Source organism: Pseudopodoces humilis, chromosome 13 (genome assembly GCF_049639895.1).
Source record: "Pseudopodoces humilis isolate 2021_Gansu_Grassland_sample_001 chromosome 13, ASM4963989v1, whole genome shotgun sequence".
Lineage (NCBI taxonomy): Eukaryota > Metazoa > Chordata > Aves > Passeriformes > Paridae > Pseudopodoces > Pseudopodoces humilis.
In genome coordinates this window covers 9,866,573-9,879,478 of record NC_142212.1, presented here as the reverse complement: position 1 = coordinate 9,879,478, position 12,906 = coordinate 9,866,573, and the positions used below count along the sequence as shown (strand labels likewise).

The 12,906-nt window shown below is 40.3% G+C and overlaps 1 protein-coding gene across 1 annotated transcript; it reads left to right on the top strand.

Annotated features, from left to right (window-relative positions):
- Positions 1-914: 914 nt before the first annotated feature.
- On the top strand, positions 915-12,906 carry SEC61A1 (SEC61 translocon subunit alpha 1). Its single transcript, XM_005522072.3, has 12 exons — positions 915-1,016; positions 2,265-2,332; positions 2,972-3,037; positions 3,126-3,204; positions 4,008-4,139; positions 5,494-5,603; positions 5,784-5,937; positions 6,785-6,945; positions 7,398-7,595; positions 7,906-8,097; positions 9,690-9,766; positions 10,553-12,906. The coding sequence occupies exons 1-12, from the start codon at positions 1,010-1,012 to the stop codon at positions 10,737-10,739; spliced, it is 1,431 nt and encodes a 476-aa protein (XP_005522129.1). The 5' UTR covers positions 915-1,009; the 3' UTR covers positions 10,740-12,906.

Genomic DNA, 12,906 nt, shown 5'->3' with positions numbered 1-12,906 from the left:
TGGGAAAGAAACACCTCAAACCATCGGCCACTGTGAAAGCGTTTCCCTTCCTGGTGCTGCTGGGTGACACAGTGATGTGTGGATGTCCCATGACTTCCTTGACACTGCAGCCCAAAGCTCCACACGTTCACGAATGTTTCATATTTTATTACATTTTTCTCGAGGTTCGGGATCCTGCAGATTCACACTGATCAGATCACTCCAGGATGCTGGACCTGGGTGTGTTACACACAGCCTCTGGCAGGCAGGGTCTGTGGGACACTGACACCTGGAGCTGACATCAGACACCTAAAATACAGGTATCTAGGCTGAAGTTGTCACCTTAGTTCCCTCTATAATCAATAGAGATAAATATCTCTGCGGGATAATTTGTCTGATCTGAAAACTTGTGTGAGATAAGCAGAGTGATTTCTCCAGATATGTAAGGTAAGCAGAGTATTTCTCCCCTTGTATCTCCATTGACCGTAGAGAACTGCCTACACATGTCACTTTTAGATGGCCAAAGGCAGCTGAGGCATTGAGACAAAGCCACTCTTTATACTGTCTGACAAACATACTGTGTGGCGGGTGCAAGTAGGTTCTTATTGCAGAGCAAGGCCTACAAAATCCCACTACAAAAACACATAACCAGGAAACTAACTTTAAGTGTCTATTTATGTATTTATCTGTTGACTCTCTTAAACCAGCGCTACGCTTTCTGGTAGCTAAAACACGCTGTTCCTCGACAGAACCTGCCACAAGAGCCAGCCTCACGCCACACCAAGATGGCGAGAGACGCAGGACTACAATTCCCAGCAAGCCTCGCAACGACTTGGAGGATATCCTTCTCTATGGCCGCAAAGCACGATGGGAGTTGTAGGCGGAGGGCGGTGCTGCCAAGGCCCGGCTCATGCGCCTCGGCTGCGGCGGACGCGGCGCGTGGCAGGAAGCGGAAGGGGGCGGCCTTGCTCGGAACCTGACGTGTCCCTCCCTGCGCGCCGCCGCTCGCTGCTGCTCGGCCGGCGCCGCCATGGGCAGTGAGTACCGGGAACCCCCCCCCTTTAGCGGCTCCCGCTGGGCTTTGCTTCTCCCCTCTGGCCGGGAATGCGCCGGCAGCTCATCCCGGGGAAGGAGCCGGCGCCGTGTGCCCCGTGCTGGGCGCTCCGCCCGGCCCCGCCAGGCTGGGGGTGCCGGGCGCGGTGGCGGGGTGGCGGGGGCGGGATGTCACCTGGGGCATGACCCTTCCAGGGACATTGTCAGAGGGAGTTACACACTGTGTCTGCATCCCGGAGTGATCCGATCAGTGTGAATCTGCAGGATCCCGAACCTCGAGAAAAGGCTGCTTGGAAAACATCTTAGTCGATTGCTGTATTACTGTAGATATTGGAGAGACCTTTGATTCGCGTTGAGTATTGCGGTCCAATGTAACTTTTCAGACGTAATCGTTTGAAATGAAGAAAATATCTTTTGTGGGCTGGTCTTGAAGCGTTACTGACTTGCCTCTGAAGCTGCAGCCTTCCATGAAAAGGTGGAAATGCACCAGTAATTTCAGTTCTGCACTGTTGTACTCTTCTTAGTTCAGATCAGTCCAAAATACGAGTGCAGCCTTAGATTTGTCTTAGCAGATTGAGAATTAACTCTTCAAGTTCAGAGCTCTCTGCTTATGGGAGAACTTGTGACTTTGCAAATCTCCTCTTCTTTACATGCTTATTTTAAAGACCGACTTCTGATGTAAGGATGTGTCGTTTTGGCTAGGAGGGGTTCATGGCATGAGATGTTTTATAGACTAACTTAAATTGATGCTTCTGAATTGCATGGGTAGGAACTGTTAAGCTGTATGGCCCAAAAATGTTTAGGAATTCTTAAGCTGCATGGCTCAAAAGTAATATATATACAATACCCAAGGCACTTTTTTTCTCTAATATCAGGCTGGGGAGAAACTACCATGAAGTAGAAGTTCAGGGGTATTGACAAAGTCACGTAAAGCAATGACAGAGGTTTTTTGGTGCTGTCAGCTACTCGGTGAAATGGGAAAACGCTTGAATTTCTTTAATACTGTTCCCAGTCCATACTGTACTTACAATGTGCTAGCTGAATCTCTGTGTAATTAGAACAGATAAGAATTTAATAATACAAAACACACCTCCAACCAACCAACAAAAAATTCCCCAGAACTGGGACTTTTATTATATAAAGTTAATGTCCACATTCAATTCAGCTCGAGCTTTTTCCAGTGTTGGATGAATCTGTGTGTTCACTTTGTCTTTTAACTTATTTCTATACAGTAAAATTTCTTGAAGTGATCAAGCCCTTCTGTGTTATATTGCCTGAAATTCAAAAGCCAGAACGCAAGGTAGGTTAATAAAATTTTCTTCCTAGGTTTGAATTTGTGTGATATAAAATGTTCAGGGTTGGCATTTGTGGGATTTGGTGTTTCTTCCCTGATGGGAGAATGGCAGTTTTAGTCACAGTTGTTTTCAGTGGAGTGCATGTGTAGTGCATCTCATGTGAAAGTGTTTGGGCAGATTTGTTTATGTCAAGCAGTGCATGGTGACATGTTGAAGGCAGTACAGACTGAAGTGTAAACTAGAGTAAGTTAAACCAGCAACTTGAAAATCTTTGCTTCATAAGGTTTAATCTTAGATTATTTGCTGAGATAAGCTGCTCCCTATTACTGTTTTTTTTTCTCATCATAAGCTCTTACTCATGAAAATGTAAGACTCATTTCTGTGGAAGTACTAGAATTACCTTGCATTGACATAAGCTTGTTTATTTGGATTAAATTTTGAATAAAGCTTTGTAGCTTTCCTTGGTCTTATGTGGGATGAAAGGGATGAACAGTACATTATTTTCTTTAGGGTGTTCTGTACTTTGTCCTTCCACAAAAAAATCCAGTGTGCTGTATGAAAATTTGCTTGATGGACTAGGTCTTGTTATCTTGACAGCTTTATAATTTTTTGTTGGTTTTTGGTTTTGTGCTTATTCCCTTTAGATTCAGTTTAAAGAAAAGGTGCTATGGACAGCTATCACACTCTTCATCTTCTTAGTATGCTGCCAGGTATGTTTCCTTCCCTATTCAAGGAAGAGCTGAAATGTTTAAAGCATGGTATGAAGTCTCTAATTTAATCTCTTGGTTGGAAATGCAGATTCCCTTGTTTGGGATTATGTCATCAGACTCTGCAGATCCTTTCTACTGGATGAGAGTGATTTTGGCATCAAACAGAGGTATGGCCAGACTTTCAGGAGGGCATTTTTTTTTAGCTTGAATCAAAATGGTTTTGGACTTGGATTCTGCTCCATTGTAATGAATATAAAAACTGAAGTGGAGAGAGAAAAGCAATTTTTCTATATTATTTAAAGTCATAAACCAGTGTGGCATTGGGAAACTTTCTGGAGCACAACTTTCTGGACAAAATTATGGTTTACTGTATGCAATCTAGTATATGTACAAAAATTGAGTTGTTTTTTTTTAAACAGTTCCTAATTATCTGCATTGCTGCTGTTGCAATCTCCGAGATTTGTGATTTGTGTTTCAAAATCATATTTCCTGAGTGCTGTGGTTTCTTGGGTTACATCTTTGAGTCTGTCACACAGAAGGTTGAAATGCATAGTAGTTTTTATAAATTTCAGTTTCTTGTAGAGGCTTTCTAATGCAGGTATGAAGGTTAAAATTCATGAGTTTACATAAATTTCTGTTTCCTGGGGAGGTTTTCTAATGCAGCTATGAATTAAGAATGATGACAGTTTCCTCAATTCACTTTCTCATTCTATATAATTTGAGCTAACAGTTTATATCATACTTTGTTTTGTGCAGAGTAAATCCATTCATGACAGCAAAGGTCTTTTTCAGTGAACACAGTATTTTTGAGGTTCTAAGGAGTACTACATATCAAACTGGCTTCTAAAAAACTTTTGTAATCATTGATAACTTCTACATCTATGGAGATCTGGAGTTTTAGGTCTCTGTTGTGATGTAAAGGTTGATAAAAAGTAACTTTGAACTTCACTGTTTTTCCTGTGTCTGGCAGGAACATTGATGGAGCTGGGCATTTCACCCATTGTCACTTCAGGACTCATCATGCAGCTCTTGGCAGGTGCTAAGATAATTGAGGTTGGTGACACCCCAAAGGACAGAGCTCTCTTTAATGGAGCCCAGAAATGTGAGTAACAGCTCATGTTGAACACTGCTGGTTTAAAGTATCTTTCCCTAACAGTGGAAGGTGTGAATTTACCATGGGATGAATGGTGCAGTTGGACCAGAGGGTTTCTGTCATGATGTGTGTCATGTCCTGCTGCAGATACCTGTATTTCATTGGTCTTTTACTGACAGCTCTCTGCCTTGTTGGCTGTTAAGCTTCTGAGAGGCGTGGAAAGGAAAAGTGTCAGTGCAATTGGCATTGCTGCTATAATCTCCCCATATAAGTGAAGCAATGTAGAGACTGTGGAGAATCAACTTTTGAATGGTGATGGCCAGTGTTAATCTGAGTATTTCATAGTGATTAAGATGTTGGTTGTAGCTGTTTATACCTTGCAGCTCCAGGCATGGGCCTTTCTCATCAATAAGGGGTCTGTGTGGTCAGTTGATGATGACTTCCAGAAAAAATTGTGTGTTTTGTAGCTGTTTGATGCTGTACACTATTTACTGATATGTGTACTGGAAAAAATCATAAATTGCTATAGTAATATCTTAACACCCTCAGAGTTTTTCAGTATCTAAAACAGCCTTTGGTAACCAAACCTACTTGCTCTTAAGTGCATTTGTTTCTGAGCTGTTTGTAATATTATTAATGTGTGAAAATTCTATTTTCAGTTCTGAGCTCTTGAATTTTAATGTCCCCTGACTTAAACTTCCCAAATGTTGTGGTTTAACCCCATCTGGCAACTAAGTATCACACAGGAGTCTTGCTCACACTCTCTCCTGTGGGAAGGAGAGGAGAATTGGAAAAAATAAAATAAAACTCATGGGTTGAGATAAAAAGCAGTTCAATAACTGATACGAAGTACAATATAACAATAACAACAACTGTAACAAAAAGGAGAGAGAGAAATAAAACCTCAGAGAAACAAGTGATGCACAACACAATGCTCACCACCTGCTGGCAGATGCCCAGCCAGTTCCTGAGCAGTGATCCTGGCCAGTCAGCTGGAATGCTGAGCCTGATGTTCCATGGTATGGAATATCCCTGTGGCCACTTAGGGTCATCCTAAGTCCTGGTCATGCTCCCTCCCAGCTTCTTGTGCACCTGCTGTCTGGCAGAGCAGGGGACACTGAGAAGTCCTTGGCTTGGGGTATGCCCTGCTGAGCAACGACTAAAACAACAGCACATCAGCCTGTTATCAGCATTATTCTCATGGAAAGCCCAAACCACAGCACTCTACCAGCTACTACAAATAAAATTAATTCCATCTCAGCTGAAACCAAGATTCTCTACAAAGAAATTATTTCTATTTCTCTAATTACCCACTGACATAAATATCCAGGACAAATACATACTTTTTCTTTTTATCCTGTAGTGTTTGGAATGATCATCACCATTGGACAGTCGATTGTGTATGTAATGACTGGAATGTATGGAGACCCATCTGAGATGGGTGCTGGCATCTGCTTGCTTATCACAATCCAGGTAATTTCTAGTCTTCTCTACTTGCTTTTCCCCTGAAAGGATAAAAAAAATCAGCTTTATGGACAGGCTGTCCCTCATGCAGAGAAAAAAAGGCCCAAGTGTACCTGCTGCTTCTTTTTTTAATAAAATGAAAAAGACATGGAGCTAATGCTGTATTTATTTATTTTTTTTTTTCTGTAGCTTTTTGTTGCTGGTTTGATAGTTCTGCTCTTGGATGAGCTACTCCAGAAAGGATATGGTCTTGGTTCTGGTATCTCCCTCTTCATTGCTACCAATATCTGTGAGACCATTGTGTGGAAAGCATTCAGCCCCACCACAGTGAACACTGGGCGAGGTAATATGGCACAGTCTGTTTTCTTTACCAATAGCTTGTACAAAAGGGGAACATCTTTTTTTTTTTCCTTTTTTTTAATTTTTTTTTTTTTTTTTGCACTGTTAACATAATGCCAAATGGTGTTGCTACCATCTTGGCTGTGCAGTGAATCTTGCTAATGCAGTAGGTGCTGCTGTGCAGAGTGCAAACACAAAAACATTTTTTTCTCAATTTGTGGTATCTCACAATATATTTACTGAACTTGAATGTCTTACTTTCTTACAGTGCCTTCATTAAAAGTCAGCAGTAGTAGACTGCCATTGTATTATGGTTGCTGCCTAACCTACTGACCAAATATTAGCTGTTTCTTTCTGCTTCTTGCCTTTTTTTACACTTTGCCTTAAAGTCCTTATTCTCCAAACACCACTGAAGATGATCCTGTTTGCTGCTGTATAGTAGAAAACAGAAGTGAGGTTATGCCATTTGCTTTAATCTGAACAATAACTTGTGTCTCAGCCACAACTGACACTAGAAAGTCTGATGCTTCTCTGTAAGTTTACTCTTTTTTTGATCAGGAGGAGTAAAGAAAGAACTTGGTTCTTGTCATTGTTTCTAGAGACAATAAAGTTATCCCATGCTGGGTTATGATTTAGTTTCTAGACCACTACAAAGGGATTTAAAAAAAAAAATCATGGAAATAACATAGGTGATACAAAGGGTGACAGTATAAAAACCTGAGATATGCTCAAGATGCAAAAGACTCAGAGAAATCCCTTTCTGAATCCTGTAGTTCAGAAGTATGCTTAATGGACCAAAACACTGAAGCTTAGAGATAATAACAGCTCACTTTTTTCTTTTCCTTTCCAAGGCATGGAATTTGAAGGAGCCATCATTGCTCTGTTCCATCTTCTGGCTACTCGCACGGACAAAGTCCGAGCTCTTCGTGAGGCCTTTTACCGTCAGAATCTTCCCAACCTGATGAATCTGATTGCCACCATCTTTGTCTTTGCAATTGTCATTTACTTCCAGGTCAGTTGGAATAATGAGGGTTGTAAAACTATATGGAAGTAGGTTTGAAATTTGCCTCCTTCTACAAGAAATGATGTATTCACAAGGCTCATTTTTGTACCTGCAACATCTTGATGTTCATTATACACTGCCTTCTCTTAATCAGTTTCCACACTTACTGTAGTCACACTTATTGTAGTCACACTACAGAAACTTCAGATTCCTTCTGATGTCTAAATCTTTTATCCCTTCTTGTGTGTGGGTGTTGTGTTTAGGCAGCCATGTAGGTTTGCAGACCCTTTGCAGAAGGGTTCTCATGGAGAGGAGAGCCCTCTGGGCAGAGTACTTGTAATTGCACAAAATGATTGCAGGTTTCTTCTGTTGCTGTCAAGGCCTTGCACTTGCAATTTATGATCTCTGGTATGGGCTCACGTCCAGATGTAATGGGAGACTTTCTTCTGAAAACTTTTCAGGGCTTCAGAGTGGATCTTCCTATCAAATCTGCTCGCTACCGGGGCCAGTACAACACCTACCCTATCAAGTTGTTCTATACTTCCAACATTCCCATTATTCTCCAGTCTGCCCTGGTGTCAAACTTGTATGTCATCTCCCAGATGCTTTCTGCCCGCTTCAGTGGCAACTTGCTGGTCAGCCTGCTGGGCACCTGGTCTGTGAGTATTCCTTCTCATCTTGCATACGTCTTTACAAGGGCACCACTGAAATGTGGGGTTGGAGAGATGGTCTCTGAATATTAAGACACACTTTGATAGATGGTCATGCACACTAAAACTCCTAAATTAGTAATTTTTTTGAATTAATGGTAGCATATGAGGCTTGCTGTGATGAATGTAAATGTGTGTGCTGCTGCAGTAGTAATGGTGCAGAGTGACACAAAGGTGATACAAACTTTTCTAAGACTTGGCTTAATGGCCTAAAAGTAGTGAGAAGATTGGTGACTGACTGCTTGCTTCCTTCTTCCAGGACACATCATCTGGAGGCCCTGCTCGTGCTTATCCAGTTGGTGGACTCTGTTATTACCTGTCACCTCCAGAGTCCTTTTCTTCAGTGCTGGAAGACCCTGTACATGCAGTTGTTTATATTGTATTTATGTTGGGCTCCTGTGCTTTCTTCTCTAAGACATGGATTGAAGTCTCTGGCTCCTCTGCCAAAGATGTAAGTTTAAAATGACAAATGGTCATTGTAAGCTGACATGATGAAAACAGATGGGCTATTGTAAGAATAAGACTGACTTTCTTCTGAAAAGCTGTTCTGCTGGTAATCCTGTTGGTAATATTCATTGTTTATGTAAACAAGGACTGTGTCTTTTCTTAATTGGGAAAGACAGAATGGGGGTAATTTTTTCCTGTTTTCTTTACTGCTTTTTCAAAATATTAAAACTTAAATTGCTTTCATTGGAATTAGGATATTTAGAACATAGACACGTGATCAGTGTGAGAGCAGGAAAGGTAACAGGAGAGGTAGAAACTCTTTCAGTGCCACATGACAGGTGCACTGTGTGCAGGGCAATTGCCACTTTAAAACTTGCAGGTAAAGCTCAGCCAGCCATTCCTGGCACAGAATTCTGAGCTACCTTTGTGGGAAAATTAACTAGAGCTTGTTATTTTTCACTTGAAATCACTGACAGTGGAGAATATAGTGCAGTGCATTAATGTACCTGAGGCTAGCTTCTCAAAAATTCCATTTGCTACAGAGTATTTAACATTTAGGAACTAGATCATCCTGAAATTGGAGTTGGAAAACAAAATGGAAAACAGCTGTCATTGTGGTATATTTGTATTGTGTGGTTTTGGGTAGAAGGTGAAGTTTGGCAGCCATATGGAATGGTTTTAATCCATTATTTAACAAATAAGTAATTGCAGTTACTGTAATAGTGTGAGCACTCTCTTGTTTTGGACTTGCATCTTGCTGCTTCTCAGGCATGCAGGGGAGCACTTACAGCCATGTACAATCAGGTTTTTATTTCAGAGTAAACCAGCAGACAGTTTTGAACACTTTAGTATTTTTTCCTGACTCTAAGTAAAATTATTTTAAGTTCATGCAAAAAAGGTCAGAAATGAAAGTTGATAAATCATTACTTAAATGTTCACTGTGTAGTCAAAAACTGGCAGCTTACTCATCTGAAGGTGTGTTTTCTCAGTGCATGGAGTCAGTGATGAGCACCTTTATGTTCCCCTGCTAGAGTTTGTTACCCACAGTTGTTAGTAAAGTGTTTGCAGGGCTCTGCTGTAACCCTGTGCAACTGCAGAAATCCAGTTTAAGAATAATGTTCCAAGAAGGGATTCTAAGTCTAGTTTCTAGTGTGGCTCTACAAAGAAATAGTTGACTCAACTGAATGCAGGAAAGTGAAATGGAATTAACACTTCAAGGAATGATTTTGCAACATCTATGAAACCCTCATCAGGACAAGGGTAGATGGCAAAACATGGATTGAATTAGCTGTATGAGAGCCTACCAGTATCCAAATTTTCCTTTCCTCAGTAGGACTAGAACTATCCAGAAAGCTTTGTATAATTGACAGGTAGAAAAATGCCTGCAACTGTAATTTATCTGAAGTTAAAATACTGGATATTTTTAACTCAGATGAATAATGTAAAACAAAATCCAAAACTTTAAACAATATGAAAAGCACCCAACCTCACCATCATTTACTGAAATGTCTTGATTCTGTTTTCCCACAGTACTACCTTCCATGGCCTTGGTAAATGACACTAAAGTTACTTGCTCCATTTCTTGATTCAATGCAGGTTGCCAAGCAGTTGAAAGAACAGCAAATGGTAATGCGAGGCCACAGAGAAACTTCAATGGTACATGAACTCAACAGGTGAGCTACACATTCACTGGCTGTTCATGCAAAGTGTTATGGGCAACCACATGGCACAGTTTGCTTTGACTTCCATTTTCTAGATCCTAGAACACAGATATTTCAGCTTTGATGTTGCATGCATGAGACATAGAATGTTAACTCATTAATGGAAGACTTGCACAGTACAGCTTATTTTTGCCCTGCATTTAAAGAATTTGCCTTAAATTCTGGACCTTTTATTTTCCTATTTTTTAATTCACACATTCTTCTCAGGGTATCTAATAGTTTCAGTGTACTTTACTACTTCAAACTGACTCAGAAGTATTTTCCTACTGTAATTTTTTGTGTATTATTAGCCTTGAGTACTGTTTTCATGCAGACCTTACTTCTAAAACAAGTAGTTGCTTAAATCTCCTAGATGCAGAGGTGGGCAAGGGTTGATGTGTTCAGGTTTTCAGGTTTAAGGGTAGGACCTATGTACCCTTTGTGTTACAGAAATGTTATTGTACCTTTGGATTTCAGTCATCTACACACGATTTGAAGAGCCAGTAGCCATAAGTTTAATATTTGTGAATAATTACATGGTGGACTGTAATACCTTCTCCTTTGAGTGCAGCATTTTTTTCTTCTCCAGTCAGGCTGAGCATTTTATTTCCTTAACCCAGTGTACTGGCATTATTGCATGTTCCTTACCTTTGATTGCAGACCCACAAGAGAAGAGAATATTCTGCCATTGACTTTTTTTGTTACTATCCTGAGCAAACTCTAATGGTCCCTTTTCTGTTCTCATTTCATATTTTACAGGTACATCCCTACAGCTGCTGCCTTTGGTGGGCTCTGTATCGGTGCCCTCTCTGTGCTGGCAGACTTCCTTGGGGCAATTGGCTCTGGAACTGGAATTCTGCTCGCTGTCACCATCATTTATCAGTACTTTGAAATTTTTGTAAAGGAACAGAGTGAAGTTGGCAGTATGGGAGCTCTTCTTTTCTAAACCTAGCTTCTCATGGACCCAGGAAAGAGAGGAAGGACATTCTCAAAGTGTAGCCAGTCAGGGGAAAAAAAGTATCATAAACTTGATAGTGTCATTCTACAGAAACACATATTTTAATAATGTTTCCAAAGCACATTCCCTTATGTTCAAACTTTTCTAGCATACTGTTTGCATTTTATAAATTGATGAGGAAGATGTGCAAAAAAATTTTTTAAGAAAATTGTTTTTTAATTATGTGTTAGGAGAGTCAACTTTCTGACTTGGATTTAGTTCAATGACTCCTGAAATTTTTTTGAGCCCCTTTTACGTTTAGAAACCTGAAGCCTTTACAGGTTTTAATTAATGTTTGTTAAATGAATATTTGGAAGAGATTTTTTTTCCATTTAACTTGTTTTTGCAGCTCCTTTGCAGTAATGGTGAGAAAAACCTCTCTATCATCTATCTGAAGTTCCATAATTATGGTTGTAAGCACAAACGGTGTTTCATGTGTTCAGGGGTTTTTTTCAGTATGGCAGATTTGAAAGGCAGTTGTTTCTTTTTACTAAATGGTATCTCTAATTCCAGATGTTTTGTCTTGTAATTACTACACTAGACCTTGTCAGATGTTGAGTATTGGCTTGAGACTGTTTTCATGTTTCTATGTAAGAAAGGAATGTGTCCCTTCCCACCACCTCTCCTCTGCAAGCAGAAAACTCAGGTAAATCCAGATTCTGCCAGAACCTGTGCCTAAGAGTTGCTACTTTGAAACTTGGTTAAACTGACTTTGTAAAGCCTTCTAATTAGTCTTTATTGCCATTAGTGGCTGCACTTCTAGTTCTGATGCTGGATGAAAGGAGTGAGTGTTATGGGTGCTTAGATGCAAATCTGCTTGTGCTCTTAGCTAGAGTGAATTTTCTCTCCCTGATAATGAATTCTGGTCTCGTAGCAATCAGGATGTTATCTGATTACTCATATCTAGTGAATTTTGAGTCTCATTACCACAAAAGAGTGGAAAGAATGGATGTTACTTGTCTGTTTCTGTAGATCTAGATACGAGACCCTTGTCAGATAACTCCACTAAGGGGCTTATGTAGAAGGCTTTTCCATCCTATAATCTCATGGATTTGAGTGGTACATAGGAAAATACTCTTACAGAAGTATTTGGATTCCTTTTTTGAAGATCACACCTTCAAATTGAAGAGTTTACAGTTAAGGCTGCAATGGACCAGAATAAAAATTTTCCATTTTAATTTAGGTTGTCAGTACCGATCAGGTGCCTAGGACCAAATGCAAATATTTGTGTATGAGTCTTGTAAATACACTTTTCCTCAATCAGTATTGGACAACATGGAAACCAGAATGAGGAGTTGTAATGCTGGAACTTTTCTTTACACTGCATCAGCATGCCTTCTGTGTGTTCTTGCATGTTGGGCAGAAAGTATGTGAGTCACAGTTCCTGCTGGAGTGTTGGGACTCTGTTACACACCCAAGGAGCACAGATGACATCCAGAAACCCTTGTTACTACCCTGAGCTCAGGTACCAAACACGTGGGAAATCTGCAATGTGGAATGAGATGCACCTATCAATTAAAGTCAGATTCCTGGGGTGAGGATCACGATTGGAAAAGGAATGAAAGAATTGGGATGAAGTATCCATGAAATGATCACTGTCAGCCATTCACTATGATGTCACACTACATTCAGTCATTTTTCTGGTTTTCATAAAGTACTAGTGCACCACAGCACAACTGTGATGTGAAATGGGGACAGTTACAAAGTAGCATTAAAAGGAGAGGGAAAGGGTTCTGATACAAATCTGCTTTGGGGATTTTTTTTTTTTTTTTTTTTTTTTTTGGTTGTTTTTCCTGGCAGCCCAATACAAACTGTTTTGATATGGAAGACTCCACTTCTGTGCATGCTGCTCTGGCTGGGCTGGAGCTGTACTTGTATTTTTGGTCATATCTGTTTGAACTGGTTGCAGTTTAGACCATTTGCTCTTCGGTGTCTAAGCAGCACTTGTTCTGTGCATCTGTATTATTATGGTCTAGTGGTAAATCTTTGTTATCAAACAGCTGTGTCCTCAAAGCAGGACTTGCTGGCCACACAGTGGATGTTCACAAAAAGAAATAATGCCTAAAAAAATCTGCTTTATAATAAAATAAAATACATCTTTGGAGCTAGTGCTTGG